The 17,932-nt window shown below is 38.5% G+C and overlaps 1 protein-coding gene across 1 annotated transcript in view; it reads right to left on the reverse strand.

Annotated features, from left to right (window-relative positions):
- Window positions 1–158: 158 nt before the first annotated feature.
- The window catches only part of MAN2A1 (mannosidase alpha class 2A member 1), a 183,694-nt gene continuing 165,920 nt past the window's right edge, over window positions 159–17,932 (reverse strand). The window contains exons 20-22 of the mRNA XM_074995242.1: window positions 15,086–15,280; window positions 4,990–5,100; window positions 159–3,191 (exon numbers count right to left, since the gene is read on the reverse strand). Of these exons, the coding sequence (XP_074851343.1) occupies window positions 3,039–3,191; window positions 4,990–5,100; window positions 15,086–15,280 (459 nt within the window). The 3' untranslated portion in view covers window positions 159–3,038. The remainder of the gene's footprint in view (window positions 3,192–4,989; window positions 5,101–15,085; window positions 15,281–17,932) is intronic.

Genomic DNA, 17,932 nt, shown 5'->3' on the forward strand with positions numbered 1-17,932 from the left:
ATCAAAACTAAAAATGAAGGACCACAGGCATCCTTCACTAGCAATGCATTTCACACCAGAAAACCCTTAATTACTGAAACCTCAACCTTTTTAATGCACCTATAATTTTTTGCTTTTAAATCAACTGTGGTCAAAGCATTAATGACACAGACAGCATATCACCATAGGGTTATCTTTTATTAGAGATTTTTTTATTCCATTTCCCCAAAAAGATATAAAACCTTCCAAGAGAAAATATCAAAAACCTTCCATTTAAACCAAATTGTTTCAGAGACAGGATGAGCAAGAAAAAAAAAAATCAAAGACGCATAGATAATAAGGGAATGTAAAAATAATCTCAGTATAGGTGCGACTCTGGTCTGGAAAATAATTAGAATGTTTGACACCATATTATAAACAGCATTTTCTTTTAATCCATATTTGTGGAAAATAAGGATGCTTGGGCCTCAATCACCAGTGCAGCTATAAAAATATTACAAAAAATTTAAAAGCATAATTAAATTGGATTCTGTATATATATAGTGAATGCACAGAAAACCAAAAATGCCACCAAAACTGCAATATTACAATTACTGAGTAACCATTCGCAGGAAGTATGGAGGAAAAAAGCAAGAGTCCAATCTTGAATTGATCACCCAAGCAAAATCTCTGCTGACTTTGATGGACGTTTTGATTAATATAAGGAGTTCAGTAACAGGCCCCAAACTATACCGTAACTTCTAACAAACATATGGCATTTAAGATTTTCCCCCCGTTAAAAAATTAAAATAGGCTAGAACAAAGGATAAGTCTGCTTGTTAAAGTGTAGTCTGATATTATTACTGTATAGATAGTAAAAAATGAAAAAAAATTATACAATACATAGTTTAATTACATTGAAACAGATCCTTTGGAACAAGTCCAACAGGTAAGAATATTTTAAACTTTAATGCATCAAAATTTTAATAGCAGAATTTAAGGTACAATTTTGAATATCTTATTTGCACAGAATGCTCTGAAGAGCTTGTCTAAGTATGCAACAAAAATAGAAAAGATTACTATAAATTTTCTGCTGAGAAGTTTACAGGCTGTACATTTCAACTAAAAGACGGGGGAAAAAAATCAAATGCTGTAGCCAAGAAAACTTACAGTACATCTTTATTTCATGGAAACATTAGGCTTTGTATTCTCAAATATAATTATCTAATTTTCATAAATTAGTTATTGGGGTACATATCCTTGTCATAAATCACAAATTCTGCTAACATTTCTACTTTGAAGCACAACGTTTAGAAGACTGAACAAAATTATGAGTTATGCAATCATGATAAACAGAGATCCAAACCATGACAGTACACGCAAAAAGAAAAAAAGTTTTAATTTTATGTTTGAAGTAGGATATATTGCTGCAAGGTATAATTTGATTTCTCACAGCATCAAAATTATCTAATTAAAACAGTACAGCAGCCAATTTTAGAGTTAGCTGACATGTCTTTTCCAAGTAAGACAATTTATCAACCATTGTTATTAAAGAAAATCGCTCATGAATTCATAAGTCAAGCCTAAGAAAAATGAAGTCAGAGGTATGAAGATTAAGGAAGACCAGAAAGGGGAATAATACTCAGCTGCAAATTAGTGTATTTTAATTGTAAACAGTAGCTGTATTCAGGGAAATAGAATTTTCATTCTCACGTGGCTTCAGCACACAATGAAAAATACTTGATATGGTGAAAATGAAGTGAGAGGAATAAGAAGCTATTCCTCAATAAGGTAAACACTGGCAACATGTGTAAGCATGATTATTAGGTTTGAAGAGTGGCATTTTAAAAATATAGGCACATGATTCTCAATGCATTTTAATACAATCTGTGAAATGCAAATAAATTGTATGGTAGGTTTCGAAACGCGTCTTACACACCATCAATTTTCTGCATCAAGTTGTAGTTTCCTTGATAGTGGCTGAATTTGAGTATTATAGTCTTCCTTATTATTCCTATATTTTATGACATTTTAGTACATTCAAGTAGTCAAAATTTTCAGAATACCACAGCCCAAATTTGGTGCTGGAGGACATAGATCAGAGTGTGGTCAACATGGTCAAATAGAAGACAGAGTTTAAACATTATATAAACTACCCTTCCCCCCCCCAAAACAGTGATGTGGACAGTAAAATAGTAACGGGACACATTAAAAAATAAGGCACATTAATCTTGATATAGAAAACCCATTTCGGAGAACATCAGTATTCAAATGAGTTTTGTAAAAAATCTTGTGATCATGATTTTTACACATTTACTTTTCTATTGTGTATGATAATGGAATAATTGCACATATCCCAATGTGTCAAGTAACAAAATGGGACTTTTATTATATTTCTATTTTTTTAAATTTGAAATTCTACTTCTTTTCTTAACCTATGAGCATCACAAAGTGATGGTATGGCAAAAAATGTTAAAATCTACCATCACTAACAAAACAAAGGCTCCTCCCATCTTTCACTTTCACAGAATTCAAATCTCCATCCAACCAAATAAATTGAAATTCAATATGGAATAAACAAATTGTCATTTATATCGATGGTTTCAAATATTTGGATGTCAGCTATTACACATGAGCATTTTTATTCCATTTCAATTCAAATCTGTGTCAGGGATTTCAATATTGCAATTATATCTATATAGATTGATCAAGGATCAACAAAGAAGTCATTTAATTTCTACTGCCTTGCCCTTAAAAAAACCCTAAAAAAAAAAAAAAAAAAAAAAAATCAATAATTAGCATTTAACCTGAGATTCAATTTGTTGTCAAGAGGTTAACATCCTTAGACATTTCTTAACGTGTTGCATTAACTTATACTGATGTTGGCATTTTATGTAAAAAGCAAAAAGTTGTTGCAACATGGCTATTCGCTGTGTTGGTCAAAAAACCACAAAAATTCCAGAATTCAGGTCTTCTCACAGTATTCAGAAGCTGGAATAACAATGTGCTCCTTATTGCACGTCAAACTCAGATGAAATGTAACTGCAGATTCTTGTTCACTAAATGCATAAAGCCAGGTTTCATCTCAGTCGAATCCGGAACGTATTTATCTCCATAGCACTCATATCAATTTCACTAACATTTCTGGCATCTGGAGGCGAATGCATTAAAGATAATGATGCGGGTATAAGACTTTCAACAATTAGCTTATTGAAGAGTTTGTGCACCTTTATCTGAAAAACACAAAATGAAATAAAAGTCAATAATATTTAGAAAATCTAATACAAGCTAGAAATCCATTTTTAAAGAAACTAAGGGCTCGTCTCTATGATGCAGCAATGCATAATATGGCAGCATGAATTATAATACAAACCAGTGCTGCACACGAATGAGCTTGTGTTGACCCTGATGATGTATGGTAGAAGTTCCTTAGTAAGCATTAACATGGTGCTATATGAAACAATACTGCATAAATGTGCATTAAGGAACTTTTAACATTCACCAGCAAGGTCAACATAGGCCACCGAACGTGCAACACCATTGCTGCATCATGTCGACGAGTCCTTAAAATCATTTAAAAAAATAGGCCTTTAAACTCCGTATTGCATTTGCAATTGCTGCACATTGCAGAACTGTGTAGACAAGCCTAAGTTAACTTAATTAAAACCTTTATAATCATTATGTCACATCTCATTGCAGGCAACAACGTGCATTATACATAATCATAACGTCAAAGTCGCTCAAAATTCTCAACTGACCATTATCAGAGAGGTAGGCGAGTCAGTCTCATCAAAAACAAGAAGAAATCCTGTTGCACCTTATCTGTTAGTCTATAAGGTGCCACAGGACTTCTTGTTGTTTTTCAACTGACCATATTATACATGTTATAAATTATGCTAGAAAGAACCCATTTAGAAACCATTCACGTTGTCACATTTGAAAGCAATTAAAACTTATCAAAACATAGCAAGTTTGATTATAGGCAGCATGGTTGTCAATCCTACAATGAAAACTAACCACGAAAACATGTAAATCTTGCCCTACTTACCCTCCAGACTACTACTTCCAGATTGGATTAAATTTTGTGTGTGAATTCTGTGAATTCATTATCACCAGACAAAATTCTATGACGCTCTCCCCACACCTGGCTGCACAGCCAAAGGATCAAAGACAGCAAATTCAGTAATGTTTGTGATACCACAGATATGTGGGCCATTCAAGTACCTAGCTATGTAAAGCATTTGATATAAATGCTTGGGTTACTATGCTGATGTTTCCTGCAATCTTCAAGGCAACGTTCACTTGGGAGAATTCATACCCAGGTTAACTAATCATATGGCAAAAGGCAAATACATTCAAGATTCCATTATAAGCATTTCGGTAAAATTTTTAAACAAAAAAACTATTTGAAAATCATATTTACAAGAAGCTAATAAAAAGAACTCCATCCTGGAAGTTTATGGCATTGTTTTACTGAGGTATTTTTACTTGCCAAAGTCATATTGTTAATCTATGCATATCAAAATCTTCATATAGTTGCCAAATATACAGTAGACCCCTAATATGCATGATTTCAACTTGTGCATAACCTGCATTAATGAGAGTTAAGTGCGAGTTGAAATCCACTCCCCAGCTCTAGCCCCTCGAATTCCCCCAGCTGGGAGAACTGGTCAGGCAGAGAGCCACACCGCTGCAGCTTCTGCCCCCAATGGTGCGCTAGTCAGTTTCCAAGTTCCTGCAAGCCTAGGGACCTGGGAGCCAGGTGGCAGCCTGGCTCCCGGGCCCCCACACCCCAACTTGTGGTGTAAAATATGAGTTATGTGAGGGTGCACAGGAGCACAGCCCTTGAGTAACTTGGGTTCTACATTTTACTTGCTTTCAAGACGTATTAAATCACAAGCATCCTGAAAATGACAATTTTTTAAAATAAATAATTCAACCAAAATTCGTAACAGTTTAAAATATTTTAATGTTTGCATGCATACTTAATTTATGTTTTAAGCTAAATGATCCCTCAGTATTTCAACATACCTTTCCCTGAGTAGTAGAGCATAGTAGTCCCGTGTCTTTGCTTGAAAATCTACAGTCAAATCCTTTTCTGTGAAGGATCAAGGCTGCTTCATCAGATGGACCAGAATCTTCCTACAAACAAACAAAATGTGAGTGGACCTTGGATATTATACACTACAAACAGTAAACTTTTGGAACTTCAGATTAATCGTTAGTATTTAACCTGTGGGCCACTCATGTTATGAATACCATTCTCCCTAGACTGACAGAACAAATTTCAAGTAACAGCTGTAAAAGGACTCCAAGTGCAAGAATTAGCAGCAAGATGATTTTTTAAAACATTCTTCATTTTTAAAATATCTTAAAAACCAGGCCACAAATTTAAATGGAGAAAGTTCTGAGGAAAACCACCAAATTATAGGTGCAGAAAACATGACCTAGGAGGAAATATTGAAAATTAGGTTTGTTTAAGATGGGAAAACAGAGGACTGAGTAGTGACAAGATGATACTTTTCAAGTTCACAGAACATTGTTACAAGGAGGAGGATGAAAAACAGTTCTCCTCAACCTCTGAGGAAAGGACAAAAAGTAAGGGGCTTAAATTGAAGCCATTGAGGTTGGGGTTGGACATTAGAAAAAATGTCCTGTCATGGTAATTAAGCATGGGACCAAGTTGCCAAAGAAGGTTGTGGAAGCTCGATCTCTAGATTTAGAAGAGTGGGTTAGACAAACACCTATCAGGAATGGTGTGGTTATTATTCACTCCTGCCTTAAGCGCAGGGGACTGTACCAGATAACTATTGAGATCCCTCGTAGTTACACACTTCTGTAATTCTATGCTCCAGGAGCAGAGGCATCACTCTCCTATATAGTAAGCTACAGAAACAGAAGGGTTACAGGTCCAGAAAGCTGTTCAACTACCCCAACCCCGTGTCTCCACTTTCACAGAGTTCAGCAGTGAGATCACAGGTCATAGGAGCTATAAAATCACCTCCTCTCCTGTGTTGTGCAAATTAAAGTCTTCTGACAAGTGAGATTGCTACCTGAGGAGCAGTCAGTGGGAAGACACAAAATTTGATAACACTAATAAAAACAAAGTGAAAACAGAAAAATATATAAAGAGAAAGAGAGAACACAAGAAAAAGCAGTCACACAGCTACTGTGCTAATTGTAGTGGACACTGAGTGAATGGTGAGGTGCAGCGCAAGGGAGTAAATGACACATCAATCAATCATTTAAAAGGAATCTCCAACAAAAGAAGATTGGAAATGACTGATCCACGACATCTACAATGCAGACATCACTATACCGACAAAAGCCATTGTGAATGTCGATCACCTGGAATAATAAAGATGACTTTGAGCCCAAATCAACTATCAACTGAAGATTCAGTTTTTTGATCAGAAGTTGCCATTACAGTCAGAGAATGAGTAAAATATTCTTGGTGCAAATAACCTTTGTCAGGTAGAAAGACATCATCTTATCCCAACTGGCTTTCTTGCTTGGTTAAGACTAAAAACATGTTCTCAGAGAATTTGGTTATCAAAATGAGAAAGCATTCATCTTCAGGATGGACAATTTATTGGTAAAACAGTACCTCCCATAGCACAGAGTCTAAAATAAATTCCCAAGCATTCATTACTTATGGAAAAGACTCTGTACCTGATACCACTATGTAGTACTTGAACTAACTTGAAAGTTCATCATTGAAAATAAGGTAATTACTGAATTGTGTTTACAATAGCACAGAGCCAGTACGCTGCACTTAGTACATTTGTGGGTTGACAATTTCTCTCTATACTGTTAATTAGAGCTGTAGACCCGGGCGGAAAGGTAGCAGTATTTATGGATTTGGGAAGGCTTGCCAATCTGATTTAAAGCTTAAGATTCAAGGTCGCACCTCTCCTGAGTTAACAATGGAGTCTGAGACAGATCCTATCTCAGGCTAGAGGTGAGTTTTTTGGGACGTCCAGTGATTACACAGACAATATATTTAGCAGCACTTATGGTTTGTTTATTTAGCAGCACAATGATATTTAAACAGCACTTAAATACAAACTCAAGGTGTGTAACAGTCAGTATTTGGTGACAATCAACGATTTCACTTAACAATAGTCTAACAGCAATACCAGGTACTTAACTAACTGCACTTATGGTTTAAACTTATGCTAGGCAAGCAGAATACAATACTCACTGATTCCTTTGAACCCTCTAGAAGCGGAGACCAGCTCACTTCGATCAATGAGAAAGGAGTTATTGCAGTGGTTAGGTTAAAGAAGAGAAACAAAAGATTGTTCCAGGAAAGACAGCAAAGCTCAAAAGAGATAGAAGAGAGAGACAGACAACTGGGGTGATGAACGCTCCTCTGGTGCGGATCTGTCTGGCAATCTTCCCTCCAAACATCAAGAGGTTTTTATACCCATTTTACCACATAATTAAATTAGGGTCTGACCTCATAGAATCTTTGAGGATTGGTACCACAACTTTCTTGATGATCTCAACCTGAATGTTTCCTAGGACCAAGCTTCCGATAAAAGGTTGAGGGGAAAATACTGTCAAGTGACCTTTATCTGAATTTGGTTGGTAATTTCACACCTTTTCTGGTGGAGGAAACTTGGGCACCAACTGGCATCAGAAATGTACCCTGGATAGCGAAGATTTATGCACATATCTTACCATTACTAATATAACCTTAATCTTTCTTACGGAAAACATTTGGCAAAAAGCCCCCTCATACCACGTATGACTGGCAGGCTGCTTGCATTACTGCTGACAAGACAGATAGAAAGGTGTAGGCCTTTTTGGGCTTAAGTTAGCTAGACTATCATGGCTTCTTAATACCTATGACTATAGTATAACAAATCCTTACTCAAACTATATTTTAAACTACATTTAAGCTAGCATAGGCTACAGAACAACTACTCATCATGTTATTGACCAAAATAATTGTAAGAATAAATGGGATAAAATAATCAATCTTGAGTTTCTAATTTTGAAATACCACACTTACTACACTCAAAATTTTGGGGTGTAAAGGCTCTTTGAAGCAGAGCAGGTACTTTGAAGTGCCCACGGCTACACACATACTGACACTTTGAAGCTGCTGCAGGGAGGAAATCAGCCTAATGAAGTGCTGTATATTCACAATAGCATTTCATTAGTAATCTCCCATCACCCCAATTACCATGACCACTTCGAACTTGGGGGCAAGTGTAGACAGGCCCTTAGTGATAATTAACTTTGACACGACCTTCTGAACTAAGTTACACTCTTAGAAAACTAAACAAAACATGTTTGGTTTTCACACAAAATATCATCTGTGTTAAATTCAGGTTATAGGATCATCATTAAAGTTTATGGTGCATAAGACTGATTTCCTATGGGGTAAAATGATGCTACAAATGATAAGCCAGTCATCCAGTGGACTTAATCTTGTAATCATCTGCACAGAAAATGATGACATGAATATTTCAACTGAATTTTAAGTTAATTATCCTAATTAAGATCTTGAATCTCAAACCAGAAATACATTAATAAAATAATTGCATGCTAATAAATAAACTTATAGTGTAAGTATGTCTACGATTTCAAAATTATATAGACTATGCAGAACATTTGCTTCAACATGTGGGGAGTGTGAGCTAAGACACCACAGTGAAATGGAGACTGCTTCCACACATGCAGCAGTGAAAGTCTCGCACAGGAGAGAAGCATCAGGAAAATATTCTGACATCAGGGCGTTTCCATTCTATCTCCTTTCCCCACCTCTGCATATAAATTAGACTTAGCATAATTAGATCCAGAGGAGTACTAAACATAAGGGAATCCAGTTTACATCAGTTCTGAATTTGGCTTCCCATGATTAATATATGCAAATCTACTTTACTCTTCTGAGCCTTCAATAAACATCAAATACCTTCAGCCCTGTGAAATTTTACAGCATTGCTATGGGACTAAAATTCCTAAGCAACTGCACTATCAAATCTACCAACTTTTTAGTACAGCTGCCAACACCTTCAACACAGATTTAATTTTAAACCTTTGATAGTTTAACACCATCAGGTTCTTGGCTGATAAAAAACAAAAAAGCCCTGTGCCATGAATTCTCATTAGCAGTATCCCAGGGCAACACTGCTAAATTTTTTAACTGAGTGAGGGAGAAGGGCCATTTAAATAATTTTTAACTGATTACCATAACACAGTCATTTATTGGGAAGCTTAAGCAATGCTATAAAGATATACATTTGTGTTTACTATAAAAATATGCAAAACCAGTTTTTAAATACTGAAAACCAATTTATACCATATCATTTTACATCAAAGTTGATATTTTACAACAATAAAAATTACCTTTTTTTCCTTAGAGGAACAGAAGTTTAAATAGAAGCAACATGTTATGGTGTTTTCTCTCATTTGTACGTTCATGAACTCATTTGGATTTATGACATCTAAAAATGCCTTCCTTGTAATTTTATAATAGAAGGTTCTTTTTAATATAAAAGATAACACTAACTTCTCTAAAATATGAACCAATAGGTAGAACTGTGCAAAACAATTTATAATTGCTACTAAGAAATGTGGTTTTTTGGGTTAACAAAAAAGTTGTGATATTTATCATCTCAACTTTGAATTTTCTGGAGGAAAAAAAGAAAAGAAAAACTGTTTCTTTGCCCAACCAGTTCATTTCATTCAGTAATGCAGTTTCTGCTGTGGAAAAGGAAGGTTTCAATACCCGCAACTGTTCTCTTCACTTGCTGCCTCCACAGATTTACACTGTGCAGGCATACATACCAGTACTGGAAGCTCTGGAGCCCTGATTGTTGGAGCTGAACAAATGCACCTTTCTGGCTACATAAGGGATTACATCCCTGAAAAACCAGCCCAAGCTCTGGATCAGCAGTGGCATCTGGAGACCCACTGGAAAATAGAGAATTCCCTCTGCAGGAGGTCACATATCTCTTGAAGGAGGGTGGTAGCACACAAATAAGGCTAGCAAATTGCTCTTTTGCAAGGAGCATCTGTTTTGGACTCTATGGATGTGTCTACACTGTAATTAAAAACCTCTGGCTGGCCTGTGCCAGCTGACTCAGGCTTTGAGGCTCAGGCTAACAGGCTGTTTAACTGTAGACACTGGAGCTTAGCTAGGGCACAGGCTCTAGGATCCTGTGAGATTTAAGAGTTCCAGGGCTCAGACTGCAGCCCAAATCCCAATACAGGATGAGCTGATACTCCTTTTGCATTATATCTTACTGATGATGTTGAAAACTAAAGTATTCCTAAAACAGACTGAAAGAGGAAACAATCAAAACTTTTCCTGAACTCCAGTGATTAATATGTGATATTAGAAAACAGTGGATAGAAATAAGCATAAATTGGAGTAAAAAAAGTTGTATAAATTTAGTTTGTTTTTGCCAACATAAGATTGGTGAAATGACCTTTTTAGGACCTTAACAGAAGTTGCTATATTGATGTATAAGAAATTCTTAGAACCGCAAAAACACAGCTACATTTGGAGCAATGGAATTAATTTTATTTGGTTAAAAGGATGACAGACATGGGTGACTGTGCCCCTTCTGAAAATCTGAGAGCGCGCTGCACAGACACATCTTTGGGATCTTAAAATCGTGAACATCCACATCATATTCAAGAGATAATACTTCCATGTCCAGCCTCTGGTGACGCCGTCAGGCAGATCTAGGCCACAAAGACTAGTGAGAATATCAGGCTATTGCCACTGGATTGGCTGGAATGTAAGAATAGTTTGAAGCAGTGTTCCATGTGAGCTGAGAGCTTGGACAGTCACCCAGGAGAGATTCAAAGGCCACCCAGCTGATTAGCAGAGCACCCACAGCAAGCAGCATGCATTTCTACATCTTACTTGACTCAGTTCACATAGCAAAATTGATCCTGCACTTAGATAGAAAAAAGTAAGTGAGAACATTGGTCCCTGCTACTTACTTTTGCTGTTACAGTATTTCACTTTTATTCTACTCTCTCTCCCCTATCACCCATTTTGACTTCTAGGTAATTAACATCAAGCTTGAACAGCTCTGTATGAACAGAAATCCATGATACTATCATATATAGCACCACAAGTTAAAGCAGTATAAACAACCTTATTCAATTGTCAAGACAGACGAGTGGTTTGAAGTTTGAGAGACTAAAAGGTACTTGTTTATGGTACACACATCCACACCCTCATACCCACATAAGTGAAACATATTTTAGCTGCAACATATAAATAAAGCAAATATCAGTGAGACAAGTTTGTGTATTTTCTCTTCTCTCATTCCCTCTTGTGTGTTTGTCATGTTTGTTTACACAGCAGGAATAATTTTAAACAATGACAGAGAGAAGAGGAAGTTACTTGCCCTGTCCAATAACAGGAGTTCTTCGAGATGCGTCCCTCCTTGGGTGCTCCACTCTGCATCAGTGTGTCCTCCCACCAGCAACTGGAGGTTTTTCATTAGCAGCGGCCTGCCATGCTGCACATGTGCAGTTAGTGCCACATGGTGGTGTTGGTGTCTGTCTATTACGTGCACAGTGCAGCCCCCTACATTCCCTCTCAAGCACAGATTCCTGTAATAACTCCAAAGCAGAGGGGAAGAGGGAGGGTAGTGGAGCACCCATGGGAACACACATCTTGAAGAACTCTTGTTACTACACAAGGTGAGTAAATTCATCTTCTTTTGTGAGTGATATCCCCATAGGTACTCCACTCTGGGTGACTAAAAAGCAGTGTACTCCCTAAAGGCAGTGGGTTTTGGAATTGTGGTTGGATCACTGAGGAGAAGATAGCCTGTCCTGCTGAAGATGTAGGGATTGGGCCCTGAACATGTCTTCCAGTGGAACATCTTTGAGGAATGTCATAGATGTGCCTACAGCTCAAGTGGAATATGCCATTATCCTCTGAGGTGGTGTCTTGTGGTGGAGTAGCAGATTATATATATATGCGCATTGAGACACAATGGAATGAGATCACTTCCTTTTTGGAGCGTTCAGCTACATAAAGGAAGAGAGGGGACTTACACCATGGTTTCATCTTTTCTAGGTAAAAGGACAAAGCCTGTCAGACATTTGCCTGCGGTTATGAAGCCAGCAGAACTACTTCTAAAAGTAGAATGTTGGAAGAAACAGTTTTGAAGTAATCTAGAGGAATATCTCCATGAGGAGCTGCAAACAGATTGTACATAAGTCAACCACAAAACAAAGGAGTTGTGGTCAAACAATACTGGACCCTAGAAACCAAATGAAGAGTGGAAAGAAAAAAAAACGAGCAGTCATGAATGAGTGGGGGGAGCTATAAGAGGATATAAGAGCAAGTACAAGAACTACAGAGGAACCATCTTAAGGAGGGTCCTGGATAAAGCATTCACTAAGGGTGTTATGAAGGAGAACAAAGACTTATGTGGAAGTGGTACTTACTGAGACTGAATTTACACCGGATGAAATGCAACAGAACAGCTATTTGTGAAAGACAGATACTGAATAATACAGAACACAACCCAATCTGCATCAACAACTTTACAGATGTCAAAAAGGCCTTTGAGAGCATTTGGCAGGAAGGATTATGCCAAGTTTTGAGAATGTACAGTGTCTCCAAATGATAGCGCAAGCTGCAAGAAAACATCAACAGCAAGTTGATGAGTGGAGTCACAGTAGACAAGAAGCTGACAGAACAGTTCAGAGTAAAAACAGGAATCCTTTTATGTTGTGCTTGCCATGGTATAACCTAGGACTAAGGAACCACTGTGCTCCTTTAACTCGCTAATTAAGTAATCACTTCTGCAACAGAAGGTGGATACACCAGTCTATGTAACATGAGCAGCTTCACAAAGCACTTGAACCAAACTCACTGGTAAGAATAAACATTAAAATAAGTTTATTGATTATAAGAAGGTCCGTACCAAATTCATGGCCATGAAAAAAAGCTTCATGGACCATGAAACGTAGTCTCTTATGAGCTTTTACCCTGTAAAATACAGATTTCACCAGGAAGACCACCTTACCCACAAAGGAGATGCAGGCAATCACAAGGTTATTTTAGGGCAGTTTGTGTTATTGCCCCATTCACTTGTGCACTGCAGGAGCTGGAGAGCAGTGGCTGTTGGCCAGGCACCCAGCTCCGAAGGCCAGGCCCCATCAGCAGTAGCACAGAAGTAAGGGTGGCAATACCATACCATACCCTAACCTTACTTCTGCACTGCTACCTTCACAGCTAGGCAGCTGGAAAGGGGTGGCTGCTGACTTAGGGTCAAACTCTGCAGGCAACAGTGCACAAATACCATGCTATGCTATCCTTTTGTGCTGCTGGTGGTAGTACCTCTGCCTTTGGAGCTGGTCTTCCAATCAGCAGCCACCGTTCTCTAGCTGCCTTGCTCTAAAGGCAGTGCTACCATCTGCAGCTGTGCAGAAGTAAGAGTAGCAATATCATACCATGAATCGGAGGGGTAGCTGTGTTAGTCTGGATCTGTAACAGCAACAAAGGGTCCTGTGGCACCTTACAGACTAACAGAAAAGTTTTGAGCATGAGCTTTCGTGAGCATAGACTCGCTTCATCAGATGCTGGTCTTGGAAATCGGATTTTGGAAACAGGACCCTTCATTGCTGTTAATATCTTACCATGTCATCCTTCTCAGCTGCTGCTGGCAGTAGCTCTGCATTCACATCTGGGCCTCCCAGTCAACAGCTACTTTCTGGCTGTCCTGTTTTGAAGGCAGCAGCTGCACAGAAGTAAGGGTAGTACTACTGCAACCTACCATCTTACAAGAGCCTTGTGACTGCTACAGATAATATTTGAGTCAGAACCTCTACAATTACAACACTGTGAAATTTTAGATTTGAACACGCTTGAAATCATGATTTTTAAAACTTCCATGAAATAGACTAAAATGGACCATGAATTTGGTAAGCTCCCTAATAATAAGGGATAAGAACTCAGAATAATTACCAAAAAAATCCCACAACCAGAATAAAATAAGCATACAGCCTAAATCTGCAACCTTAATAAGAGTAGGCAACATCTCCATAAGCTGTTTTTCTCACCTCAATGAATACCACAGGTTGGTTACAGTCTTTCATATGCAGATTCTCCCTGTTAACCTGCACAACCCTATCCTCAGCTTGAGCATTCTTGCAGACTTCAACACAGGTGAAGAAGGAGGAGGAACAATTTCACGCCCCCATGCTTGGAGAACACAAGTCTGGTTGGCACTGCTGAGTCACCAGGAATCTTGTCTAATTCCCCTGGTTTGGCCTTGTGCGAGTCATTGAATTTTAACTCCCTTGCTAGACAATGGCTTTTGTTGGTTGTTTCCCATTTGTCTGGCTTTAGTTATCTCCCTTGTCTCAAGGGATCAAATATCTGGGCAATTCCCAGCATATTTTAGTGTCAACCATAGAACAAAATATAACTTCCTATGCACTAATGATATAATAGAGTGATAGAATGAACAATGACTTTCAGCAGACCATAACCTTTCCCATGATACCTGACATGACATGACATGCTTCAAATGAAGTATATTACATAAAAAATATGGGGATTATAGGGCGCTTCTGCCCCTAAAGTACAGTGAGTCACACTGCGCTATTTGCTCAAATTAGTACTGAAGGTAGTAATGGTTCTAGCACTGAGAGATGAAACACAAGCAATCATTTTATGTGGAAGAATGATGAATACATTCACAGGTTATATTGATTTCACAGAGGTTATCACAACATGCCCCAAATTAAATTTATTAATCATCATCAATAGTAGTAGTATTTGTATTCATGAAAGATAACAAAAGGAAGCAAATCTCATCAGGCAGGGAATAAAGCAATTGCCCAATTGGTTTGATGCACAGCTGAAGATGGAGGGGATAGCTTTTCTCAGTTTTCTGACCATGGATGGAGGCAGGATAGACTTAATATGGGTATAATGTTCCAAAAATAGCGAGTGGTGAGAATATGGAAATCTTTCAGCTGCTGCAAAAGACTTAGTAAATACATACGGTGAATCACTTACTACATCCTACATGGATTCATAAATTACTTTACTAGAATGAAATATTTTTTCAGACTACCGCTAGTTATATCGTACATTTGTTCATAGTATTAATTATTTTGAACATACCTTTGATTGTATTGTCCTTAAATTGACTATGTGCATGTCACAAGGCATAGATGAAGAGAGTGGAGAAAAGACATTCAAAATCTGTGGGGCATCAGATTCCGCAGATGTAGTCATTGGAATTACAGGATGATTTATAAAAGAAGAAGTTATGTGACTCAGAAGAGAGGGGAAACTGACTGATGACTTTTCTTCTTTCTATTAAAAAAAAGCAAATATGACCACTTTACACTAAGTTCACATATAGCTGTCTCAATTAAATGCAATTCTGTAAACTAAGACATACTAGTTAACTACGTTTACAAACAACTAACATACAAAATTCTCAATCAGCTGGTCATCTGCTTCTCTAATTAATTAAAAAAACACAACCTTGTTACGTGCTCTCTCAATAACTATTCTTCAAGATATGTTGCATGTGTCCTTTGCATTTTAGGTGTGTTGAGCAACATACATTGAACCCACAGAACTGTTTCTGATAGTGATACCTGTTGATATGGGCTATGTCTATATTATAGTGATATGTCAACAGAAGTTCCTGTGGAGAGAGACCAGCTGGTAAAACTTTTATTGACAGATCATGTCCTCCCACCAAAGCGGACTGAAGGAGAGATCTGCCGTGTTGACAGTGGCCAGACTGCCCAGCCACTCTCTCGATAGAATGGCCAAACGGAAGCTCAGCAAACAGGGCTGCCTGGTGAACTGCAAGCCCTGTCTGTTGACAGAGCATCTACAGGACTTTTTTTTATTGACAGAAACTGCTGACAAAGGTGTTATTCTTCACCACAGAGAGGCAGAACACTGTCAGTGGAAGTGCCAAGTTTTATCGACATACTGTTGGCCGAACACATTTTGTGTGTAGACACTCTGCAAGTTTTGTCAATAAAACCCCAGTTTTGTTCACAAAACTCTCTAGTGTAGACATAACCATGGTGTCCTCTGCACTCTTGTTCAGCTAAGGGAAGTTATAAAGGAATGGAGCCTTCCTGACCCCATTCAGTCCCTTCACTCTCAGAGCCAGAGTTCGCTCTGCTCCAGTGTGGAGGGGAACAAGGATGGGTTGTACATATCTGAAAGAACAATAGTAACTTAACATTTCAAGAGCTTGCACACCCCCACTGCACCATAGGTGACTAACAGTTCTAGATAGAGGAGGAAATCAGAGTCAACCTAAACAAGGACTGTAACACTACTCTCCCAACCATATAATGGGAGAGAGCATAATGAGCAGTGAGTGTATGAACAGAGGATCAAACCACAGCCCTGCAAACATTACACTATTGCAGTGTGCAAAAACTGAGGTCATGAAACTTTAGATTACTGTAGCACAGAGGAGCTCCAGGAAGAAATCATCTGCAAAGAGATAAGTAGCCTTCTCATCCTATCAGGGAAGGAGATGAACAAGCATTTTGAGTGGAGGGGCAATACATTCTTGAAAAGTCTGTTCAGATGAAAGGCCAATGCCTTTTGAATACCCAGAGTCTGATGTTTTTCCCTATCTTTGTAGGTGTGACATGTTGGAAAAAAAAGTAAGTATGGCAGATGATTTAGATGAAAATTTGACAACTAAGAAATCTGGGGTGCAGATGCCAACTAATTTAACCTTTAAAAAACAGTATCTAAGGCCACGGTGTCCTTGTTTTCCCGTTTAGGCTCCACTCCCTGGACACACCACAAGCTGGAGCTGTACCATGCTAAGAGTTATCCAGGGAGCCCAGGATGGTCTGAGTAGCCCTTTGCAGTCCCCCAGTCCTCAACATCTATGTTAAAAAGTAGGTGAGAAGTACAACATAACGTGCCAGAGTCTATAACCCTGGGGAGCAATCTTCAAGCATTCTTAATTCCAGCTTCTGTGCTGGTCACCTTATGGGAGTGTGTTGAGGACTCAGCCCCCAAAGAAGAGAGCTTCTTCTGTCTAGAAAAAGTAAAAGGGCTGGGCAGAGATAGAAGGCAGTGTTTTCTTACCAGCTCTCTTCCATGTCTGGTTATGTACCCCAAGATGGAATTGAGTCCAAATCCCTGCATACTAAGCTCCTGGGTTCCAAATGGGAGCATGAAAGCTGATTCAACAAGGAACTTTTGAAGTGAACGTCCCTCAACTTCCTTCCTCTTGTTTTAAACACCTTACAAAAAAGGATGCTTATGCCTGATGTGTCCTCCTCCAAAAACTTCTATCACAGGGACTGAGGATCATTGTCTGGTCTAAATTTATTATAGCCAGAAGAGTACTTAAATCCCAAGGACTTGGACAGGAGATTTACAACACACACTTCTCCACAGAGGAAAAAGGACTGTAAAGTATCTAAAGTCCTACTTGCCACACGGGGTCACAACAGTCGTACCCTTAACTCACCCAGCAATACTGTCTGTCTATTCAACTAGAATCACAGAACCACAGAATCCCAGGACTGGAAGGGACCTCAGGAGGTCATCAAGTCCAGCCCCCTAACTTAAAGCAGGATCAAACCTAACTAAATCATCCCAGCCAGGACTTTGTCGAGCCAGAACTGAAAAACCTCTAGGGACGGAGATTCCACCACCTCTCCAGGTAACGCATTTCAGTGCTTTTCCACTCTCCTGGTGAAAGAGTTTTTCCTAATATTCAACCTACACCTCTCCTTCTGTAACCTCTAGACTATTGCTCCTTGTTCTGCCATGAGTCACTACTGAGAACAGACTCTCTCCATCCACTTTACAGCCCCCCCTTAAGGAAGCTGAAGGCGGCTATCAAATTGCCCCTCATTCTTTTCTTCTGCAAACTAAATAAGCTCAGATCCCTCAGCCTCTCCTCATGGATCATGTGCTCCAGCCCCTAATCATTTTTGTTGCCCTTCACTGGACCCACTTGGT

The sequence above is a fragment of the Carettochelys insculpta genome, chromosome 5 (genome assembly GCF_033958435.1).
Source record: "Carettochelys insculpta isolate YL-2023 chromosome 5, ASM3395843v1, whole genome shotgun sequence".
NCBI classification, from domain to species: domain Eukaryota; kingdom Metazoa; phylum Chordata; order Testudines; family Carettochelyidae; genus Carettochelys; species Carettochelys insculpta.